General features: G+C 41.2%; 3 protein-coding genes and 1 non-coding gene across 4 annotated transcripts in view; 2 read left to right on the top strand and 2 right to left on the bottom strand.

The window, feature by feature from the left end:
- Nucleotides 1–3,552: 3,552 nt before the first annotated feature.
- ddt (D-dopachrome tautomerase) lies at nucleotides 3,553–6,619 on the bottom strand. Its single transcript, XM_067499330.1, has 3 exons — nucleotides 6,418–6,619; nucleotides 4,626–4,801; nucleotides 3,553–4,005 (listed from the first exon to the last, which is right to left on the bottom strand). Exons 1-3 carry the CDS (start codon nucleotides 6,523–6,525, stop codon nucleotides 3,933–3,935), a joined length of 357 nt encoding a protein of 118 aa, XP_067355431.1. The 5' UTR covers nucleotides 6,526–6,619; the 3' UTR covers nucleotides 3,553–3,932.
- A 614-nt stretch (nucleotides 6,620–7,233) lies between these two features.
- chchd10 (coiled-coil-helix-coiled-coil-helix domain containing 10) lies at nucleotides 7,234–12,881 on the bottom strand. Its single transcript, XM_067499151.1, has 4 exons — nucleotides 12,698–12,881; nucleotides 10,506–10,722; nucleotides 7,719–7,860; nucleotides 7,234–7,432 (listed from the first exon to the last, which is right to left on the bottom strand). Exons 1-4 carry the CDS (start codon nucleotides 12,736–12,738, stop codon nucleotides 7,413–7,415), a joined length of 420 nt encoding a protein of 139 aa, XP_067355252.1. The 5' UTR covers nucleotides 12,739–12,881; the 3' UTR covers nucleotides 7,234–7,412.
- A 634-nt stretch (nucleotides 12,882–13,515) lies between these two features.
- On the top strand, nucleotides 13,516–13,602 carry trnay-gua (transfer RNA tyrosine (anticodon GUA)). The gene is given in 2 exon segments: nucleotides 13,516–13,552; nucleotides 13,567–13,602. It is a non-coding gene; the product is annotated as a tRNA-Tyr (tRNA).
- Nucleotides 13,603–14,148: 546 nt separating this feature from the next.
- The window catches only part of LOC137123255 (zinc finger protein 236-like), a 54,443-nt gene continuing 44,763 nt past the window's right edge, over nucleotides 14,149–23,828 (top strand). The window contains exons 1-3 of the mRNA XM_067496706.1: nucleotides 14,149–14,634; nucleotides 17,291–17,421; nucleotides 19,840–20,034. Of these exons, the coding sequence (XP_067352807.1) occupies nucleotides 14,346–14,634; nucleotides 17,291–17,421; nucleotides 19,840–20,034 (615 nt within the window). The 5' untranslated portion in view covers nucleotides 14,149–14,345. The remainder of the gene's footprint in view (nucleotides 14,635–17,290; nucleotides 17,422–19,839; nucleotides 20,035–23,828) is intronic.

Below are 23,828 nucleotides of genomic sequence, written 5' to 3'. Positions count from 1 at the left end.
TTCACTAGTTACGTTACTGTTACATATTTTCTGTATGAGTGGAGATGAAATTGTGGTTCGAGTATTTGTCAGGTTTCATTTGTTAAAGCAGAGCTCGCTTCTAAATGCACTAGCTTAACTCTAACATTACAATGCTAAAGGCCATGGGGTGAATTGTGGGATATCTTGGCAACATCACAGTGAAATTTACCTCTCTGACATAAAGTCTGCTTTTACAAGGTTATACTACTGGAGATTGTATTAAGAGGTGCTTTTTGGTGGTCACAGAACTTCAGTATGTCAAATATCCTGTGTTACACAGGAATAAGAAGAACAAACGATCTGTTTGGCAGACAGATCGTTTGTTCTTGTGGGTTTCATAAGGTAGGTAAATGATGAGTTATCAAGGTGTTATTATCATGCATGTCACCATATCATATAGCAGAACTTTTTATGCGCCATATCCATTTTTATGTATGCACATTTCTGAATAAAACTCATTTGAGAATTATTAACAAAATAGTTTTTTACAAATAGTTTTTTATGGACTTACTACTACTTCCACCGCCCTCAGTCAGCAGAACAAGTAAGGACGGAGGCAGGAACAAATTCAGGGCACTATAGGGCTGCGTCAGCACTTTGAGACTCAAAATTATGGGGCCCTATTGGCTTCACCGTCTCCTAGTGTCACTCAATCTCCACGGATGAAACCCTCTCCCCGGCTGACCTCGCTGACCTCATCACCACATTCGACACCATCTCCACAGCTAATATCTAAGCTAAGTCCACTTTTTCAGGGAATAAAATAGGGCTAAAATTTAGGCATATTTAATAGTGAGCTTCTAAATTTTTCCTACAAAATGTAATCTGTTTTACAGATCACAAAAAAGCCGGCTGGTGGTATTGGGGACACTGCTGCATGGATGACAAACATTGGCAATGAACTTGGCCAGGTTCTGAACAGCGTTTTGACAACAGGCGAAGGCGCAGGGCTGGAGGAGCTGTGCCAGGGCATCGTTAAGCGCTAGGAGGATGCTGGGGGAGCCTGAGCCAGAGGTGTTTTATGTTGACCGTGACTGCTGCAGTCAGTCAGGTGCGTTATTGGTCTATGGTATCACCAACAATGTCATGTAATTTTATTACCCAAACGTCTGTGATTACAAATTTTTTAATGAAATGAATTCTTAATTTCCAGCGTTTTTTGTTTTTCACAGGTGTGCCTCCGGTGCTGAGGCTCTTTAGGCCATGGAAGTCTGTGGTAAGACTGGACATCTTCCACTTCATGCGAAGATTCAACTGCGGCCTTACCACAGAGCACCACCCTCTCTATGGTACTTTTTGTTGTAAGCTTTCTTCCTGTATTTTTGAGTGGGATCAGGAGGATGTGGAACGGCTGAAGGAGGCCAAGAAAGGGGAGTGGAAAAGGTGCCATAGTGGACATGTTCCCACTGAGGCACAGATCATGTCCAGCATCAGCTCAGGCGAACTGGCAACGCACTGCAGACGGAGGACGCACAGTGTTGAGACGATCCGGGCCATGATTTCAGGGCTCCTGGAATCAGTGTGGGAGCTGACTGAGACCACAGGGCTTCGTCTGGTGAACCCAGACAGCATGGCCCATGTATGGGAAGTGCAGCAGAAGCACCTGGACTGAATTCAGGACCCCACGGGTGTAGAATTATACACAAAGACAGGGACACTCCAAAAGGGTGGAAAAGTCCTCGATGTCCTTAGGTGTGGCAGGGTCCTCCTTACTACAGTTTTCATCGCCATCAGTGTGCCTTCATTCCAGGTAAATTCCAATTATCAACTTGCAGTATGTCTGTTATATATCATTGTTGTTAAATATTGTTTGAAATTAATTTTTTATTCCTTATGTGTCTCCTTACAAAACAGAGACACGTAAGGAATAAAAAACCTCTAAAGCAATTCAGTAATTCTCACTTTGTAAATGAATATTAACTAAACTTGTGCATTTTGTTTTTAGGCTGAAGGTGTAATGCAATGCACACACAGATGTATCTGTTGGAGGGGGCATCAAGGTGGAACATGAGCCGGGGAAAGGAAGCGGTGGCTGTGGTGGGGGCATCAACCCTCAGGACTTTTGATGTTTGTTTGATGTGTCACCTAAACAGCATGAGCCAGCGAGTCCTTGGTTGTCCTCTTATTCCAGAATTCACCCCTCCTGGGAGACCTACTGGTAAGATTGCACTCTCTCTCCCTGTCTACCTTATGTTTATGTGTATGGTTAGTGTCCTCTCTCCTTTAACTGGTAAAAATGGCCGTAGGGGAACGCATTGCTGTGGAGTATTTGTTGGCCCAGTCCAAACGAGGCGACTTCCTTATTCCACACGACAGTGGAGAAATGCCCCAAGTGCCCCTGGAACAGCTTGAGGAGGATGAGGGTCCAATAGACACAACTGTATGCCAGGCAGCTGACCTGGGCCTCCTGACTGACACTGCAGATGGTAACACTGCAGTTCCTAGCACATCAGGCCAGATAGTGTTTCAGTTTTAACTTTCTCAAAAATATGACATCCACCAAGTGTTTACAAAGCAAGATATTTAACCACTGCCTAGTAAAGTTAAAACAGTTAACATGTATATAGTTGCTAAGACATTACTCATATGATTATCAAAAAGTATACCTTCATTGTGAATGTTTTTATCTGACTTTACTATCACTTTTCAGATTAGCCACTGTGATTATAGCGCTCTTAGGCAGTTTATGACCTAGAATCATTACTGCCTTATCAACAATAGAGGAGGCTGATATAGCCCAACTTAACACAGCTTTCCATGCAATGGAGAAGGCACCTACAACATAAAGCCAAAAGTCCTTGCCAGGACCTTGGAGAGGATCCAGAAAGTGGTTCTTTTTGTGTACTTTTTCATATAAAAATGAAAATATAAAGACTTCACTTGGGCTTTTTTTTTAAATAAGAAAGATAAGCTCCAATATCTATAACTAACTGAGATTAACTGAGATGAGAAAAACATTTGCCTTGTAGGACAAATCCAAAGACAGGGACATGTAGCAGGGCACGGTAGCCCCAAGCAAGTACACCTAGCAAAGGAGCCAATGCCCAGTGAAGACTCTTCTGTGGAGCATGGGCATGAGACCATGGTGTTTTGAGGGACCAGAAAACCAGGAGAGAATTCTCATTATACAGAAGCGAACCTCAGACAGGTCAGTGGCGTCACACTGGCCTGTTTGGTCAGGGCCCACCCCACCACCTGGATCTTACCTTACCACTCCACCCTCTCCATTTTCCCCTCCCGGATCCTACCAACCATTTCCGAACATCAAGGCCATTTTGTTAGCTAATACTAATAATGCAGTTTTTTTAAAAGCTAAAATTTTACTTATAAAAGTACGTACACTATGGCATTGCTACTTTGACTTAAGTAAATGACAGGTTGACAACAAAATGAATGTACTACTATCACTGTAGAAAAATAGAGACTAAACCTGCAAGCACAAGGACGTAAACACATGAAAGCATACTTAAAAATATTGATGTATTAAAAGATATAATAAGTAAGTAGGTAAGTTAAGAATGCAAACACCCACAAACATAACCTGTCTTTATTTCATCCACTTTTGATCCAGGAAGCTAAAATGGCAGCTCTGTTTCCAAACTGAGGTGAAGAATGTGAGGCCATCTGCTTCAGTAAAGATAATCTTTCCGCAAAGTTAACATGGACTTTATTCCCATGTGCAATGTTTCAAAACACCCACAACTCTTTAATGTGTTTCTGCATTCCTGGATAGACCCAGGGCCTAGACCAGCTCCAGGTCTTTAGTCAAAATATGAGCATATTTTGTATGGTCATATTTCAGTCTTTGGTACTGAAGATGAAATGAACCAAGTGATCTTTTCTTTAGTGTGTGAATATTGCTGATTGAATCTGTCAGGAATGAGGCTGAGATGCTTCAGAAATATCATCTTTCACAAGAAGCTCATGACGGTTCCTTTCTTCCCAACCTGGTGAGGCTCCAGTGCGTGAAACAGGATCACAATCCTGTCAATCACAGAAAACTCCATTACTACATGCATTTACTCAGATAGGAAAAGAACAAAGGACAAACTACAACTCAAATAACGTTTAAGTTCATAAAGTTATGACTCCCATGTGATAACTTCTTTTTAAGACATTCCAAATTGTTGTATTCGCCATGCCCATTGTTTTGTCCAGTAAAAACAGATAAACTGGTTTTGCCTTTCAAAATCATTTAGAGGGGACTGTCCATAATGTAAGAATACATTCAAAATACGATTATAAGAATTGTTAAGCAGCTTGAAGAGGCTGTGGGCCGTGTCTTTTAAATTAACTCAATTAACTGTTTACACAAAGTTTATTTTAAACTGTTATTTGGTTTTGAGGCTGATCTTTAGTTATGAACCAAATGTAAAGCACTCTGTTAAATCAACAACACAGCCCGTTACAAAACAGGTGTCCTATTTTGAAGTCAGAAAATACAATCAACAGAATTTGTGTGTAATGGGATCTGAAAGTAGTCACACTAAAACTATTAGATTCAGAGCAGGCCTTCTTCTTCCATCATGTGCCAATACTGCTCCGATACCTTATGTTGTAAAATTCTTCTAAAAGCTGATGATGTCTGTGCAAGCAGAACTCACCGGTCTTCAGTCAGGCTGAGTTCCTTGGTGAGAAAGTCAAAGATCTTGGAACTGTGCTCCTTGTTTTTGTCAGCAGTGTCGGTCACACCAATAGCAGATACTGACAGCATCACACACGGAGAGCAAGAGCCTGCTATCATCATCGGCAGCCCAGGCTTCACCACAATGTTCATCCTCTGAAACACAACCACCAAAACAAAATTAGAGAGGCTGAAGAAGTTAAACCTGGATGAGCAAGTGTCTGTCAGTCTGCTGTTCATGAGGCTTAACTGGGCCTTACCCACAACTCTCACCAGTGGGCAGGAGTTGCTTAATACATAGACAGTGTGTATAAATGTTCTCTGTGTGTGTGTGGGGCGCAGGATATAGAGCGGTCATCCACCTACCCCCCTACTTGCTGGTTCCATCCCTGGCTCCTCTGATCACATGTCAAAGTGTCTTTGAACAAGACACTGAACCCCAACTTAGATGATAACGGTGAGTGTTAAATGATCTGTACTTATATAGCCGTTTTCTACCTATTGGTACTCAAAGCATTTTACACTGCTTCTTATTCACCACTCACACACCGATAGGGGAGCTGCTATGCAGCTGGCCAACGCTCACTGGGAGCAACTAAGTTGGGGTTCAGTGTCTTGCTCAAGGACACTGTGACATGTGACCAGAGGACCTGGGGATTGAACCAACAACTGCAAGACTGGTGAACAACCACAAGACGGTGGACCACCGCTCTACATTCCCACATTCCATTCTCCGTACATCACTACATCACCATCAGCTTTAATTTAAGGGTTTGGTATAAAAACTTGGGTTGACCCATGTAAAAAATGGCCAGTTTTAATACTTCAGTGCAGATGTTACGTTTCTTTCCTGGTGCTGCCTTTACTGAAGCTGTCTTCACTTCCTCTCTTAGGAGAACTTTACCTTTAGGAAGTAAAACACGTGTTCAACTGCACTTAGGCCAGGTGATTGACTTGACTACTGCAGAATATCTTGACTGCTGATGTAAAAACACGGTAATTACAATTCTAAAGGATTTTGTTCTTCAGCAGATATTAAAACTGACCACGTAATTATTATATCTAACTGTAAAAATACCTTTGAGCCCCTAAAATTGGTGCCAAGGTTTAAATATAGTATAGCCAGATCTATAGCCATCTAAACCCATCTTACTTGTAACCACCTTGTTTAAAAAATATATGGGAACATGTATGGTGTGTTCTCTGCTCTTGGGTCGAGTGAAGTGGTATCACAACATAATTCTGCCAAACTATGACTCAAACAGAGATCAATTGTTTTCACAAATCCAGTGTCAGGGTTCAGGTGTTGGGCATCTCTAGGCTAAGTGGGGAGCCTGTAGGTGGGGTTTTATTTCCTGCACCCCATGAGATGGATGAGGTAAACTCTGTGGATTTAATCCCTGTTCTCAAATTGGAGGCTTGCTTGAGCAAGAGTTTCAGTTGCGGAGTCAGGGTTTCAGTTTGTGTCTCGGAAAGTAAAGCCTGTAAAAATGTATGATGTACCTTCACTAATTTCACCACATACCCTAGAAAAGTGTAAAGTGTAACTTACCACCCAAACAGAAGCTGTCTACCATCAGTTACTGCAGCTGTGGTTAAAAACCATCTGTTCAATTAGTGACAGCTGAAGGCAAAAAGACTATATATAATTCGAACCATGTTAACTACATTATGAACCATTTCTGCCACACACGCAAATCGTTTGAGGACTGATGACATTGAGCTGTGCTGGAAGGAAATAGTCAGCAAGGTAACGCGGACATGAAACTCACTTCTTCTGGTTTCGCCAGTGCAGAGGCGGAGCTGGAGCACAGCCTCTTCACGAAGTCCTCCGAGAAAGAGGTGGCCGGCAGGTTAGTCTGTAACTCGATGAAAGGCATCTCAATAACGATACTGCAGTTCACTCTCCTCCAGACTGCGTATGAAAAACGATGGGATCAAAGACCAGCCGCGACGTGACAGCTACGGAAACTTCTTCCGGCCGACACTTTCAAAATATGTGCGGTGCATTGGAATAATTATGTTAAAATTTTGTTTTTATGTTTTGTGGCATTGCAGTTCTCTCCTCTCGTAAAAATTGCTTGAAATAACGTCTGATAAAACATAAATCTGACATTTGTGAAGCTTGTTAAAGTCAGTAATTCTAGCAGTGCGTCTTTAGCGGGGCATCATTACTGCCCCCTGAGGCCGGAGGTCCGCTGTATTTAGCTACGATTTAAAAAAAAAAAAGGAATGGAAACACAAGTTTTCAATTTTTTCAAGAGAAAAACTCTTTAGGATGACCTGCTGTGTGGCTGCTGCTGTTTCCCCTAAAAACAATAATAATCTAATTATGAAAAACTAACCAGTAATCAATAAACACAAATTATTTGGAATGTCAACTGGTTTAGTTTGCTGTCTATTAATAACTTTAATTCTATGAGTTTTATAAAGATCATCTTTACAATCTCTTCAAAAGTTATGTACTTAAGCACTAAACTTAAGTAAACGTGGTTATTTCCCACCACTGATTAAAAAAATTACAGCTAAGCACAGTTTATGGTTCAATATACTTGATATAATAGAAATAAAGACAACATAGGCAGACAGAGCATGCAAATAGATAACTATTTATTAAAGATTATTTCTTTGGGTTACCAAAAACATTCAGTCATCCATCAACAAATAAACAAGGCGCACACTGCCTGAGGTCCAGAGTTCACATTCATGAACTGTGGTGTCTACAACATGTATTTTACTCATCACCAGAGTTGACACCCACTCTTCTTTATACCAGGGAGGTCAGCCCTGCAGAAAAACAGAACCCAGTTCAACATAATAATAACTCACCCCCCCCAAAAAAAAATCTATATGCTGGAACTTGCTGTAGATCCTCATGAGTTTGATCATTTCCACATGGACATACTCAGAATTACATTAAAAACAACAACACATGTAATTATTATAAGTGCAGATTTTAAAACTCATTTCTGCTGATCATTTTGTTTGGAGCAGACGGTGCTTTATGCTCAGGTAGAACATGAGCTTTGGGCAGTGACCTGACAGAGGGAGCCATCCTTGGCCACATACTCACCGTGAGAGTACTTGCACTGTTTAAGTGCCTCACTGAAGCCTTCACATAGATTCAGGTCGGTCTGGTTTGTGGCACAGTCCAGGAATTGTCTGACCTCAAAGTGACAGGGGCCTGGCTGGGTTGGAGTAGGCCGGGATGGCTCCTGGAATGATTTAATAAATAAATAAGCAACATACAGACACACACTTCAGTTAGAACCTTACATTTTAAACCAGCAGAGCTCATTAATTTACCAGGAGCTTCTGACACCTGAGGGGGTCTTGAGCCCCTGGCAGAGGTAGATGTCAGCCCTGTTGCATGGCTTGTGGTTGGTCCCAACTTTTTAAACAGTAACTAGTACATGTTTTTAGTGACCTTTTAGTGAACTAGTGACCTTTCGTCCCAAGGAGCTGTTCATCCTGTACACAAATAGTGCAAAAAACATCTTCAAACACTTCAAAGCTCCTGTTGACACGTAACGGTTTTAATAGCTTACATAAGACATAGCCAGGTCCATATACAGTGCATCCGGAAAGAATTCACAGCACTTAACTGTTTGCAAATTGACATGTTATAGCCTTATTCTAAAAATCTAATTATCTTCCTCAAAATTCTACAAACAATAACCCATAAAGACAACGTGAAAGAAGTTTGTTTGAATTTATTAAAAATAACCAATGAAAAAAATAAAGTACATAAGTATTCACAGCCTTTTCCATAGCATTCAAAATTGAGCTTTGGTGCATTCTGTTTCCAAGGATTATCCTACAAGATGTTTGTTCGAGTCCCTCTGTGGGAATCTCAGTTGTTTGGACATGATCTGAAAAGCATACACTTGTCAGAGCACAAACCAGGGCATGAAGTCCAAGGGATTGTCTGTAGGCCTCTGACACAGCATTATACTGTGGGGATGTTTTTCAGCAGCAGGAACTGGGAGACTAGTCAGCTTTGAGGGAAAGATGAATCCAGCAATGTACAGAGATGAAAACCTGTTCAAAAGCACTCTGGACGTCATACTGGGGCGACTCTTCATCTTTTAAACAGGACAACTACCCTAACAGAGCCAAGATAACACAGGAGTGGCTACGGGAATGTCCGTGAGTGGATCAGCCTGAGCCCAGACCTGAACCCGACTGAACATCTCTGGAGAGATCTGGAAATGGCTCTGACGCTCCCCATCCAATCTCAGGGAGCTTGACAGGTACTGCAAGGAAGAATGTGAGAAACTGCCCAAAAATAGCTCAAAGCCCAACATTTTAGCATCATACTGTAAAAGACTTGAGGCTGTAATTGGTGCTAAAGGTGCTTCAACAAAGTATTAAGCAAAAGCGGTGAATACTTATGTACATACGAATGTTTTTCATTTTTTTATTTTTAATACTTCTGCAAAGATTTCAAAGAAAGACATCGTCATGGGGTATTGTTTGTAGCATTTTGAGCAAAGTTATGAATTAGATTTTGGCATTAGGCTGTAACATAACAAAATGTGGAAAAAGTTAAGCTCTGAATACTTTCCAGGTGCAATGTACATTGGGGCAGTAAAACTCTTTTCTCAAAGTGTGAACTGTCAGCTGTAATGTATTGGTTTGGTCGAAAAAACAAAACTAGAAGATTTGTATAGGAATTGCATCATTTTTATTAATAGACCCCCAGCTTAGCTGTTCCATGGCCATGTGTATGCATTTTCCTCTTTAGTTTATTTACAAGTAAATAGATAGGTAGTAGATGATCTATAGGCTAAAATCCATAAAGCGAGAGTAAAACTTTAGGTGTGGTGAAATTAAACCCATCTTAAAAAGAAAGAAGGCCCTGGTCAGTTTAGGAACATAAAAAGCATGGAGGACCACAGAAGACAATTGTGGTAGATGACATAATAATTATTTTTCTGAAAAAGAACAATTCCTTTACAACTGTTGTCAGAATCAAGAACACACATATTTAGGTAGGTGTATTCAATTTCAACAAACAGTGGTTTTTACTAGAGTAAATACAGAGGAATTTCTTTTTCAAAGCAAAATATTTTCATGTTCAGCAATGGCCAACAATATTTTTAAAAATTTAATGGAGTCTGAAAACTTTCCCAATGCTCTGTATGTATGGACCCAAGTGTATTTTGTCTGGTTAGGCAAATATTTGATTTTAACTTTCAGGGATTTTCCCTTTACCAATTTAAAGCAGCAGGAAAAGTTTGATTGAAAGTAGGAAATGAAAATTAAAATTAAGTAAACAAAAAGTAAACAAGAAAATTAATCTGACTTAACAATGCAGTGCAAACTTAATTCACTGTTGCCCTATAAAATGTAATTTGGCATTAAGATAGTAGAACTAACTATCTAAACCTGATATGCAATGTAAATATTTTAACAAACTGTACTATATTCCTAAGAATGAGAGCTGCTTTTTAATTTTAATAAATGACACAATGAGCAGCACTTTTCTTGACATTTACTCAATCGTGGTAACAGTTTGTACACTAGAGTGAAAATGTTGCATTGAAGCCAACAATGTTAAAAACAGAAGGTAACTACTAGCTGTGCAGCAAATCAAAACTGCATCGGTGTGTTTACAGACTAGTCGAGGCCTAATAACCATTCACAAATCAGGAAAAACATGATTTCCATTTTCTAATAATAACAACAACAGTAATCAACTGACCGGTTAGTGATATTTGTACATCCATAGAGTGGACAACGACCTAACACCCCAAGCTACTACTGTTGCTACTACTAAAAAAAAAAAAAAAAGGGAATGACTTATTTGGCACGTTGCAACCATCCAAATCCTCTTTCTGACCACGTCACCTTTTACCTGTAATGCAGGCTTGGCTGGCTCTGGGCTGCTGCTGCTGCCGAATGCTCCTGAGAGGGCATTGCCAACAACATGACCCACGGCTGACCCTACTGCCACCCCTGCAGCTGTAGTGGCCATCTGGGCCATGAGGCCTGGCCCCTGGGACTGAGCTGGAGCCTGGACTAGGGATGCAGGAGGTGGATGGGCAGGGGCTGGAGCATGAGATGGAGATGGGCTAGAAACAGAAGCACAACAGTAAATTATTCTTTAAGGGGTAATGCACAATTTACTCTATAAGGGATAACTTGTAATGTATTTTGTCCTTATTAATTGTTAGGTTACACATGTGGAGCAGGGCTGGGGAGTAGTAGAAAACTGCTGATATAAGTTAAACTGAATGATTCATTGACTGTTTGACAACTGAGCAAGTACGGTGGTGTTTTGAATTCAAAAGCCAATTCTAATCTCTTTGATGACTAGAAGATACAGTCACTCTTGCAGCAGCAGGGGCTCAGTCAGTAGAGTGGCCACCTACTGACCACAGGGTCGGAAGCCTGCACCCAGCTCTTCCTGACTACAGGTTGAAGTGCCCCTGGGAAAGACACTGAACCAACAGCCAATACCCATCCGCTGCTGTGCAGTGCCGGTCCCAACCCTGGTAGAAATTGTGGAGGGTTGGGTCAGGAAGGGCATCCGGTGTAAAAATCGTCCCCAATCCCACTCCACTGTGTGCTGGCTGCACAGAGGAGCACTTTCAGCCAGAGACTGATCACAGTCAAATGCTTCAAAGAACGACACAGGAGATTTTCTTGTACAGTAACAGTAAATAACAGAAGGACTGTAACCCCAAGGCAACAGTCAGTGACATCACCAACAACCTCCACAGAGAAGGTATGACAATCTATCATTTGAAGAAAACTTAATGAGCAGAAATACAGAGGCTGTACTGCAAAATGCAAACCCCTCAACAGCACAAAGAATCAGAAAGGGAACTTGCAATTAGTTAAAAAGTAGTTTAATGGACTGATATGAGCAAGATTAACCTCTACCAAAGTGATGGAAAGGCCAAAGTGTGAAAGAAGAAGAGATCTGCTCATGATTCAAACAATACAAGCTCATTTGGGAAGCATGATGGAGGTGATGTTATGTGTTGGGCTGCATGGCTTCTTCTGAAACAGGCTCATTAATCTTTATTGATTATGTAACTCGTGATGCATTATCATCCAAAACATACTGCCAACTCAACAAAACAACTGATCAGAGAAAACCAGATTTTAAACTGACCAAGTCAATCACCAGACCTTAAATGACTTGAATATGTATTTCACCAGCTGTACAGGAGATTAAAAGGGGAAAACCCGTAAAACAATCAACAACTGAAAGATATTACAGGAAGCCTGAAAAAGCAAATCAAATGAAGAAATCCAACAATTTGTTCATATCGGGCTTGATCCAGTTAGGTGTGCAATGAAGTTGTGTAATAAAATATGACATTTTATTTACCTTTGCTCACTTAAGATGTGGCCCATCTGATACAAAAGATTCTTTGTTTGGTAAAAAAAAAAAGCTGATATTCTGAACTCAGTCCACATCTTTTGATGGGTCCAGTATTTAAATTGTATTTTACTGTGTGCTACATGTTGGAATTTACTGTTAGAACTTCTTGCTGTCTCTTTTGAAAAAGAGCATAAGTACATATTTCAGATAATGGTTTTATTTCTAAGGGGCACAATGGCTTTGTCCCTTAGCAAGTGTAGGACAAATTCAGTCAAATACTGGATCCTCAAACTTTCAAACTAAACCTGATCAGAGACTAGAGGTTTCCCGATTGACCTTGACAAGACCTTACTATACTCTGGACCTCACACAGTCAGATAAAGCCATTTAATCAAGATGACTAAACCCAAACCATATCTCTACTAGTAGACATCTGTCTTTTAGTCCTGTCCTCAAACTACCTTTACCTCCTTCCAACCTGAGCCATGTGAGAGGCTGACCTGACAGTTAAAGTGGCATTTTAGTTTTGTCACTTGTTCAATACTTGTTTTGCATGAAACCTTTTCCCTCTGACTTACGACAAACTGTCTGGGCTTTACGCCGAGTTTCGGCTCACTATGGGCCGAAGGACTGAAACTGGACAAGAGACTCGAATGTTCCACCAAGGCAGTCGCTGAGTTTCGGGTATGGCTGAGAGTAAAGTCCGAATTTACCTGGCTGGAGCTGAAGGACGGCTGCGGCTTCCTCTTGCCATGTCGGACACCACACAAACTTACGGTTATTCACACAGAAATTACAGAACAAGGGAGTAGAGCGTCACGCCGCTGTTCTCAGCTCACTGCCGACTGACAGCCGAGGCTCGTGCACGTGCACTGACCTTGTAAACGGAGCTCTGGCGTTACATAGACTAACAAAAACCGCGAGACTTAATACGCGACTCCTAAATCCCGGATCTTTTTAGCCGCGGAACTGCGAGCACATCTCCATCTGCTGGATAGGAGAGCATCGCCTCAACACAAGCAAACTGAAAAAAGGACATTAAATACAACGCCATTCATGGAGACGTCACAATGTTTTTTTCTGGGGTCATACATCGTACAATATAACACGTAAAATTAATCACTAACATGTTCATTAAAACATGTACAGATATAAACAACTACAACAGGAAACTAACTAAAACAAGAGTTAAATTGTGTTTTTACACTGTAACAGAATAAAAGCAGACCTCCTTGCCCCCATTTATTACTGAAACTAATCACAATTATATATTCCTGCCCCGTTTGATTTTTATTCAGCACTTACTGCATATTTTAATTAATTAATTTGTCAATTTAGCCTTAATTTAGCGTTCTTTCAATGTGACATAAGAGCTGCACTGGTTGCGCTCAATTAAACAGGTCGAAGTTCTGTGCTGAAAAAAAAAAAGCCAATAGAAAAATTAATCGCACCATTATATCAGCCACTAGTGCGACACCTCTACCGTCTATGCTCCTCACTAAATTCTTATGTGAGGTCCGATTTTTTAAGCCCTTCGATAGCTCAGTTGGTAGAGCGGAGGACTGTAGGTTGTACGGCTGTAATCCTTAGGTCGCTGGTTCGAATCCGGCTCGAAGGAGCATCTTTTCACAAGTTATATTTTTGATAGGTAATTTGAAGTAATTACTATGAGGTTTTGGTTGTGAGGCTGCCATTGTGAAAATTACATTGACCGACCCGTCAAAGTTTCAAGCCTGGACTTATGATTAAAAAGTTACTTTTCCAAACGCTACAGCATCTACAGTAGAAAGGGGGATGCGAACCTTGGTGCTTTCAAAACTCTACAGAATTATGCAACGTCCTTTATAATTTCGCAAAAACAAACACACACACATTAAGATCCAATGAACTGGAGCCAATAAATGTCACGTTTTATTGTATATAACAGTCTTCCTGGCTAAAGACATTCAGATCACATTTTCCCCCCATTTTCTTCTCTTCTGGTTCATCGACGTCTTTCCTCGGGGTTTTTACGCCGCTCGCGTGCTTTAAGTTGCGTCCCCTGCCGCCATCACAACGGAGGCCGGATTTAGAACAATGTTAAATTCTGTCTTCAGAGACATCTTTGTTGTTACCTGTAGGTGGCGACACTGCTCCACCAGGCTGCATTCACCGTAGAGACGAAGAAGAAGTTGTCACATCAACAAAGATTCCGTTGGCTGTCTGTCCAAGTTTTTCTTCTTTGTCTTCTGTTTAAAACCCGTCGACGCAACTAATGATGGATTTCTAATATCGACGCTTTTGGTACCCGCTTCGTTTTAAGGACAAAAGTCTGGCTTTTCCCTTTGAAAAGGCCTCGTGCCTGTCGCTCGCTGTCTGACCATGTCAGCTGCCGTGGACTTCCATTCTCAGATTGCCTCCATCATGGAGGTGCTGGCTAACGCGGCCGTCGCTGAGATTTGTAAAGTTGTGGACGACGGATATTCCGTCGTCCATCTGGAAATGTCCCGCAGCCAGAAGGAGAACGAGTTCCTTCGAAGGAAAATCAAGCTGCTGGAGCTGCAGATCGCTCGGTACAGAGCGGAGAGAGTGAAGGGAGCTGAGGGCTCCATCAGCAGCCGCTTCCCTGCGGTCCGCCTCCTCAACCGGCAGAACAAGGACCCACTGGCCGGTAAGTCCTCAAATGTATTCCCATTGTGTTTATGGCTACCTTAGCCCGCTCTGGTGATGTCGGCATGACGGTAAAACTTTAACTATGCTTCATTTCAAACTGACACATGCTTTTCAAGACCCGAGTTAAATATGTCGAAAGTAGTTTCCTCTTCATTACCTTAACAAGCACCAAACAAGTGTCAATGCTTAACACCAACCCGACTTCACGTGCTCTAACATTATAACCACCTGTGCAATTTAATGCAATCCAATACAACAGCTGTGCCATGAATTCTATATTTACAAGGTTTTAGATTGAAACTGTCAGAAAGGCGATCATTCTATGGTTGGGCATTGGCAACTTAAGTGCTGCTGCATTCAAAATAGCTCCCAGTTACGACTGAACTAGCTGTCTTGTTGACCATACTTGTCCTGAAGTGCATGTAAAGCTGAAGTATATGGCTGCAGGTTATTATACATGTGGGCCTTTGCAAGCTGCAATGCAGTAGGGAATTTCAGATGGCTTGGTATTTATACTGCACGCTTAGGTGGCTGTGGCTACTTAAGAGGTTCTCCAGGGCCATGTTACGTAGAGCAAAATCACTTTCACATCCACTTTCAAATACAGGCAACGTTGGTTTGAGGGATGCTGTATGCTGAGGCAATCAGCAGCTCTGGGGAACGGCATATGCACGAAGTATCTGCTGGGCATAAGGGACACGAACTGGAGGTAACTGAAGTATCGGGTAGAATGCAGATGGGACTGGGAGTCAGATAGAGACAGTCTGGCCAGCAGATCGTTGCGGACAGTGTAGAGGTGGAGACAGTCTGTGCTGGAACAGAGTGAGGTGTCAAGTGGTGAGCTCCAAGCAACAGATCTGGGTTTGGACCTGTAGTAGAATGTGGCAAAAGCTCAGAAGGTACTGTAGAGGCCAGTATAGGTTTTTGAAGAGGCCTGAGCTGCTACTGCTGAATTTGTTGGCACTGCTGGTGCTGCAACTGTTGGATGCTGGGTGGTAAAGGTAACTGTAACGGAAACAGCAAGTGTGGTTTGCTGCTTAGATGAAAACCAAGTATGAGGTGAAGGCATGTGGAGCTGGTTGCACTCCTGGATGTTGTCCTTGTTTTGCGTTTATGTTTGCTTTGAATGCGGGAGGAAACATATGGAGGATGACCCTATGCAGGCTTGCAACCAACTTAGTCAGTCAAGTGGGAGGGCAAACGGTGATTTCTTTATGGTCTATCATGGCCCTCTGGCACATCTGGGGCTGCCCAGTTCCCATTGTATGATATGTTTCTCTCAATCTGGCTGGAAGGACCAAATATTGCAGAGTTCAGTCTAACTGCTCTGCATTGAACGATGCTGACTAAAGCAGCCAGTATGGACAGAGATTCTAGTCCAAGAATCAGGCTCTTGAGAAGGGATCTCGTTTTATGATCGCACATAAACCGTAAATATGCAACACAAAGTGAATTGTCCCCTTAATTGTCCACCTGCTCACTCCTAACGTGGCTGCAGTACATGTGACGGCAGTATTAGTCAGACCACAGTCACTTGGTATCATTGTTAGTTCTGTCCACCAGAAGGTACTGCTGAGCTTTCCAACATCTACAATGTGTTTTATTATTGAGGTCAAAGTGAGAAGTGTAGTTGGACTTGAGTGCATTATAGATGTGGTGGTTCTAAAGTTTAGCTCTGATCAGTACATATATTTTTTTTAAAAACCCTCAGTTACTTTGGGGAACAGAATCAGGAACTGCCAAAAACCCATGACAACTGCTACAAATTGGAATAAATGATTCTGAGTGAGTTACTTCAAGTGAAAGGAGATGGAGAGCAGATGGGACTAGGTCTTTCAGGTTGTTTACATGGACCATGGACCTGGTTACTAACCAGGTTACTGTAAGTTTTCTCAGGAAAGCTGATTTCTTAACTGTCAGGTAAATGGAAACGCTGGTTTGCAAAGTTGGGGTAGGGACTTAGGGAAACCTGGTTGAGAACGCCAATTCCTCTGATAAATATAAGCATAACCAGATTTCTGATCAAGGCATGTGCATAACCAAAGGCTGCAATTGGGAACAAGCAGCGTAAAAGACTGAAAGAGGAAGAGATCATAATAATAATAATAATATCACCATGCCACCTCGTTTTTAAAACAAAGTCCATGTAAAGTCCGACAGGAACATTTAACTTGCATGAATAGGCCTGTAGAAGTCTAAATAAGTTGCTTTCCCTCAAAACTTTTTTAATTTTCAATTCGGACAGTTTTAGCTGTAGATCACTTGTGTGGGTCTCATCCCTCTCTTTACATCTGTCTCTCACCGAGCTCTGTCACTCTGCAACAGCATTAACAGGAAGTAGCGTTTTCAGGAACTATACAGTTAAAATGTGTACACAATTCATCCAAACGAAGTTTGAGGAGGAAGACATTTTTTGATTCCCCTGCTGCTGCATGTTTATGCAGATTTTCATAAACACGGTCATAAACTATAATTGTTGGGTTTGTTTCTGACACCATTTGAGGAAGATGATCCCAACAGCCTGTAGCCTGTCTAATATATCTTTATAATAGATTTTTTCTGTTTTGTTATTAACACTGTGCAGAGATACTATCTCTTGTGCTTAGTTGTAGTTTTGAGATGCTAATAATTCTCCCTGGCTAATGTTCCACCAGGCCCCTCTCTGCAAGGCAGGACCAGGTTTCTCAACCGAGATCCAGGGGTGAAGCATTTTGTACAGAAGAGCCAACCTATTAACCTGGACCAGGATCCTGATCAGGAGGTTGTCACCACCACCAAAACTGAGGTAGTTACTCTGTAGTGTATCACCAGAAAACCAACTTCCCATATATAATTGTGTGCGTAATCCCAAAATGTCTGACTGTGACATCATAGTAGATCACAATTATCCAAATGACCCCTTTAATACAAACACTTACTAAAGCCAGTTAAATGTTGAGAGGGGGACATTCTATGTCCAGGTAGAGATGGACTGACAAGTCACTTATTAAATTCTAAGGTTCACGCCCTGCTCCTCCCGACGACACGTCGAAGTTTGAAAAGTGACACTGACACTAAGTGACACTGACACTAACTGACACTGAAATGCTTCAGGAAGGTCATCCAGCGTAAAATAGTGTCAAATCAAAATGCGGACAAAATGATCCGCTGTGGTGAACCTGAACTCACAGGGAAGCAGAAAGGACAAAAAAATAAAGTAAACAGCTTTCTGTAAAAAAGTGCCGTAATTTCAGGTCTTTAATGTCTCCTGAGTTGGTCAGCAGTGTCTTTAATTTGGTTCTCACTGTGTGAGGGTGGGTCAGCAGCCAGTGCATTTACAGTTACCTATTTCTTAACTGGCATGTAAATGGGAAAGCTGGTTTCTGAAATCAGGGTGGGGGGTTAGAGAGAGGGACAAGAAAAAGAGGGGAGAGACTCACACAGCACAAACTGTCTGAATACTGTAAAAGCATTGCTGTGTTAATGATGTCTCCCTCATTGGGCCTGTCGCTGCTCTAGCGTCTGTCTCTAGCCTTTTGTTATGCACATGCGCCGTTGAAGAAAGCTGATTAGAAACCTGGTTACGCACATACATAGCAGAGAAATCCACATTCTTTAGAAGAAAATCTACATGGGAAAATCGTGTTTCCCTAATCCTTGATTTTCAGAAGCAGGCTTTTTCGTTGACATCATGTTCATGTCAATTCACCAAATGAGTTGGTCTGCAGCCTCAGTGTTTTAGTGGTAAAATAGGATATGTGGTCTATGAAGTCTAGGGTCGTTTTTCAGGACTTTTGATTTTACCTTTTATATTTTACCCTGCTATTATTTGGTGTCATTTCATCTGCTTGACAGCTATGTTTTCATTTTGAAACACTGTAATAACACATTAGATCTACAACCACATAAGAAACGTTCTTCCTGCTGAGTTTGACATCAGCAGATTTGCCCCGGGGACATTTCGTGTTCCAGGAAAATATTTTTAAAAAGTCCAGAATATTTGAGATGTAGCATCGCTAGATGTATCCTAATATGTGCAATTAAACACACATGACCCATTTATCATGTCTCTGGTTTTACTTTCAAAAACTCCCATAGAGTTTGACATCTGCACTTTCAACAAAAGTAAAAAAAAAGCAAAAAAAAAAAGCAAAAAGTAATCGTCTGCAGCGCTTCGTCTTTTTGCTACTTCATCTTAAAGCGCGCATGTGACTTAATCATTCCCGCTGCGTCATGGACTACTAAGGGTTAAAATCAGTCAATGATTTACAAAAAAAACTCTTACTAAGTTAAAAAATTAAATTAATTCTAATGAAATATGAGTCATTTGATTAGGTGCTTCTGCACTACCTGGCTCTTTCTTTATCTCTTCCTGACCCTGTCTTGCTGCTTCAGCTTTCAGCCTGGAGATATTAGAAACGACTGGAACAACATATTAATTGAAAACTAAATCACACTGGTCAGACTGTTCAGCTTTCCCATGGGGAAATATAATTAATAATTAATTAAATTTCTAACTTTGCTTTGCTAATACCGATGGTCTTTGCACCTTTTTAGGACAAGTCTTTTTTTTATTGTTGCAGCTGTATTCTTACTTAGCTTTTGTATCCTCACTAGAAACATGGTTTATTCCTGTAAATAATTTGGAGAGATTCACAGGCGTGCGTGTGCGTGTGCGTGCGTGTGTGTCATCTATTTTTGCTTTCATGGCTTCTTCTGCTGGGCTGCAGCAGGTCAGATCCCCTCAAGAACAGACGCTGCCTTCATGAAAACGGAGCCTATGCATTTGACCCTGAAGAGCAACTTTGTGTTTGAGAGGGTGTTTAGAGTGAGCAGACCCCGTCCAACAGTGCGCTGGCAAAACCTGCCAACATTACTATATGTTATTAGTCTGACTGAGCCCTGTAATTAACCCGAGTCTGTACAGACCGATTCTGTAAGGTTTGGTTTCGGTATCCACCATCCACTTTTAACTATATTAATAATAATGATATGTAAATATTAATTAAAAATTAGATTACATCAAGAGGTTTCAGCTATGTGATAGATAATCATCTTACTGATACTAAAAGAAGTGGGAAATCCTTTCACGTTATAGACTGGAATCAGAAAATATTTAGCATTGTTTCATTCTTTTTGCAAGAAAAATGGCAGTTAATGGGTAACTGCATCTCTATTATACTTTTAGTAGAAGAATCATTTTAAAATAATTTTTTCCTTTCAGTCAGCAGAGCTGGAAGAGGAGGAGTTGCTGATCATCAAGGTGGAGGGAGCATTGGAGACCCCGGGCACCAACCACAAGTTACCAGTAGATGCCAGCATCAGCACCAGAGAAGACCCGAGCGCTGGCACATTGGTCCCAGCAACCCCAAAGGAAGCCAGCGCCAGCCAGCCAGCCAGACACCGTAGTGAAATGGAGGTCAGTGGATCTGACGTCATCACCTTTGTTGTCGGCAGGACAGCTGAAAATGACAGCAGCGTCTCCCATATGACAGGAAATAATGTCAGAACAGAGGAGCCTCTAAACTCCAATGTTGACATGACAGCACTCAGGGATGGAGTGCCGGCTTTCTTTGATGATGTAGCAATTGGCGGGAAAGATAACGATCCTTTGTTAGACCCTTCCAAGTCCTCCCTGTCAGCGGTGATAGTAATTGATGGAGGGGGGGCATCAGACAAGGAGGGAGAGGAGTGTGAGTGGTCACATGTAGACCACAACAGTGAAGCAGACAAAGGGAGAGACAGACATAAACAAACTACATTACCCAGGATTCAGTGTACTGGGCAGCAGTCAGCAGGACACAGGTCAGTGCAAGTGGTGCCTCATAGTGATCGTCCACAAACGTCGGGTGAAGGAACTGCCTACAGTATAAATTCTTCCAATGACGGTCTGCACAGCCCCACACCCCCTAACAGCCACAGCCCACACAAACGCTTCTCCAGCAGCTTCCACCAGGCTTTCTACCATGCTGTCACTATGGAGCGTCCATATGGATGCACCAGCTGCACCAAGCGTTTCTTCCTGGAGTCTGACCTGCAGAAGCACATGGCTCGGCACACCAGAGAGAAGCCCTACACCTGCCTGCAGTGCGGCAAGAGTTTCGTGTGCCAGAGCCAGTTGGACATCCACCGCAACGTCCACACCGGAGAGAGGCCCTTCAGCTGCTCTGTCTGTGACCGACGCTTCTCCCACCCCAGCAACCTCAAACGGCATCAGAAGATACAGCACTAAACAAGAATACCAGACCATCACCACAACACCACTGTAGCAATGTTTCCCTAAAGAGGATTAGTTAAAGCTTATTCCTAATCATCACAGACCATTTTATTAGATAAAGAAAAAGATCTGGGATAGGGAGACCAAGAAATTCAGGAATGACAATGAACAACATAAACAGCACCTTTTACTTGAAATGTAATTAGAATCGGGTACAGCAAGGGTGGACTTACACAGTGCACATGCTTTGAATGGCTGTAGCAGAAACAGTACCGTCAAACAATCATATCCATGGAGTTTAAGTAGACAACACTGTTTTTTTTACAGTCTGCAAACAACAAAAGTGCATGACAGCAAACATGTGGTAAAGAGAGAGACAGCCAGCAGAAAACCTCACTATTTTCTGGGCCAAATTGTTTCATCATATCGATATCATGATAAATTACTCTCCATGATAAAAATGAATACGTGGTTGTGTGGTTGACAGTTCACACTAGTCTACAATATAAAGATGCATAGTGGAGAGCCAAGCCCACCTCTTGGGAAAGTTTGAGGTAATTTCAAGTGTGCTTCCAATGCCAATCAGAAACTGCTTACAACAAATCAGTCGTGAATCAAACATCTGTGATTTGCAAGTTGTGTCAGAAACCTATGAAAAAAAGATCATTATAGATTTTTTTTTTTTCTCCACATCATTGTCAATGTATTTTCAATTCGCTGACCATGGCTGAGCTGTTCCCGACTATATAGATAAAGGGCTTTCGGCTCGTCCCTGTTTTTTCTCCTCCGGATGCCCTTCTTGCCGCAACCCTCCCCTTCTCTCTGGGCTTGGGACCAAGGTGGCCTCTGGTGGCTGGTCAGGGCCACACCTGGTGGGGTGGGATTCAAACCTGTGGTCTTTTGGATCCCAACCCAATGCCCAACAGCAAAAGTTAAAGAAGCCAAAATGTTGTCTTCCCAAAGCCTGATTGATGCTTCCTGCGGAAAGTGGGGCAAAACCTTGTGTTGTTACATCATCATAGCCAGGTAGGGTGTGTGCTTCTCAGTTTTTTAAACTCTGTCACAATAGCACACGCCTTCTCATTAGCAGGGAAAGATTTAGAGTTTATTTAATGTGTGGAGTGGCCAGACAGAAGTTGAAATAAATGGAATTCGATAATGAGTAAATGGTGTTACTCAAATCAACAAGCCTTTTCAGATATAATAAACTGTATATAATAAAGTGTTTGTTCACTGTAAGAGGTCCGAAAAAGCTACTTAATGTATTCTCACATAAAAGCAAATAACGACATTCTTTAAATCCAAATAGTTAAAAATTGTAGTACACAGTAGCAGTGTGGTTGTGGACCGGTAACCATTCCTCTAAGTGAGGGATTACCTACCTGATACACTGCTACAAATTCTAGTGTGAAACTAAATATGAATACAACTTTATTTTACAGGACATTTATATTGATGATGACTTATTTCAACCTCAAATTTAGTACAGTTTAGTCCTGTTTTTTTAAATATAATTCAGCCAAACTGTGCTATGATTTGACCTGTGATTGGTACTTGTTCATGCATATTGCTTAAATTATTCAATATTTTAAACCTTACAATTTTGAGAATACCATTTTTAATAGGATTTTTGGTATCAAAGCATTAATCTACAACCATCCAACCTTTACTACATTTGTATTGAACATATTATTTAATGTGAATCACCTAATACATTTTTAGATTTTAGTCCCACAAAACACCACATTCATTCCCAAGCCACCTACACTGTGCTGACAAAATCCTTAGTTTGTAATTGCGCTGTCTGACAGAACCAAGATAAATCAGGTGGATGACAGCAGGTCAGATAACTGGGGGGTCACAGTGAAAGTTCAAGTCTTCTTAACTCTTCTTTGATACACTGAGCAGCTTACAGCATCATTATCCACACACACTGAGGGGTTGGGGAGGATTACGGAACTTCTCTGTCCACACTCCCCCACATTAACACAAAGCCCTTTTTTAACAACGTTTGGCATTTTACCTTATATTCTCCACATGTTATTGCCTATGTGGACAAAATAAATTCAGACCATAAAACACAGTGAATAAGATTGTTTATTCTCATAATTTTAAATGTGTAAAAAAATAAAATAAAAAAATCCTACAGCAATGATCCCCAACTGATCCCTTCCATTTATTTTAATATTAGTTTGTATGTTTTTGTTTGGTTGTGTGACTTTATAATCTAGCCTTCTAAAAATCCATAAATCATGGAATTGATGAAAATATATATCAGCATCACTCCCACTCTGGTTTTATTTCTTGCCTATTTGTTATTAAACTGCGACACACAGTATTTAGAGAAATGACTCAACTGCTACTCAGCACTAAGAAAAGTCAAGATGGGAACTAAAAGGCAACAGATCAACATATGTATAGTATAAATGTATAATTATAAAGCGGATATCAATATGTTCAGCTCGGACCCAATGCAGTATTTTGTATAAGTGTCATTATAAAAACAGTGTCAGGGTTTTTTCAACATATTCAGGGCTTAGGTGCTTTCTGGTTTCTAGCATTTGGTGGTTTTAAATTTATTTCTTTCACATTTTGAAGCATTATTTTGAATCATTACAGATTTTCGGGCTCCCATTAATATATGCAGTTGGGCATTTTAGAATTCCGCAATTTTGTCATCACATATTTACAAACTAGAGTTCTTTACTATCTATAGCTTATGAAGCCACTATGACCACAGCAGTGATGACACTGTTCTCTACGTTTCAAAATAAATACAGTATGTGGACACTGTTGAGGCATGTCCACACTGCTTTAGGCCTGGTTGAATGTTTCCTTGTTGCAGCTCAGGACCAACAATGAGCTTTTACACTTCACACCTCCGACTTTTGCATCATTTCAAAAATGTAGCTGCATGTTTAATCTTTGAAATATACTCTTTTAATCAACACTGTGAGCTCTCAAAAAAAGAGAGGGAACTATACGCCGAAATTTGT

This window comes from Channa argus, chromosome 3 (assembly GCF_033026475.1).
Source record: "Channa argus isolate prfri chromosome 3, Channa argus male v1.0, whole genome shotgun sequence".
NCBI classification, from domain to species: domain Eukaryota; kingdom Metazoa; phylum Chordata; class Actinopteri; order Anabantiformes; family Channidae; genus Channa; species Channa argus.
This window is presented reverse-complemented; position numbering and strand designations above follow the sequence as displayed.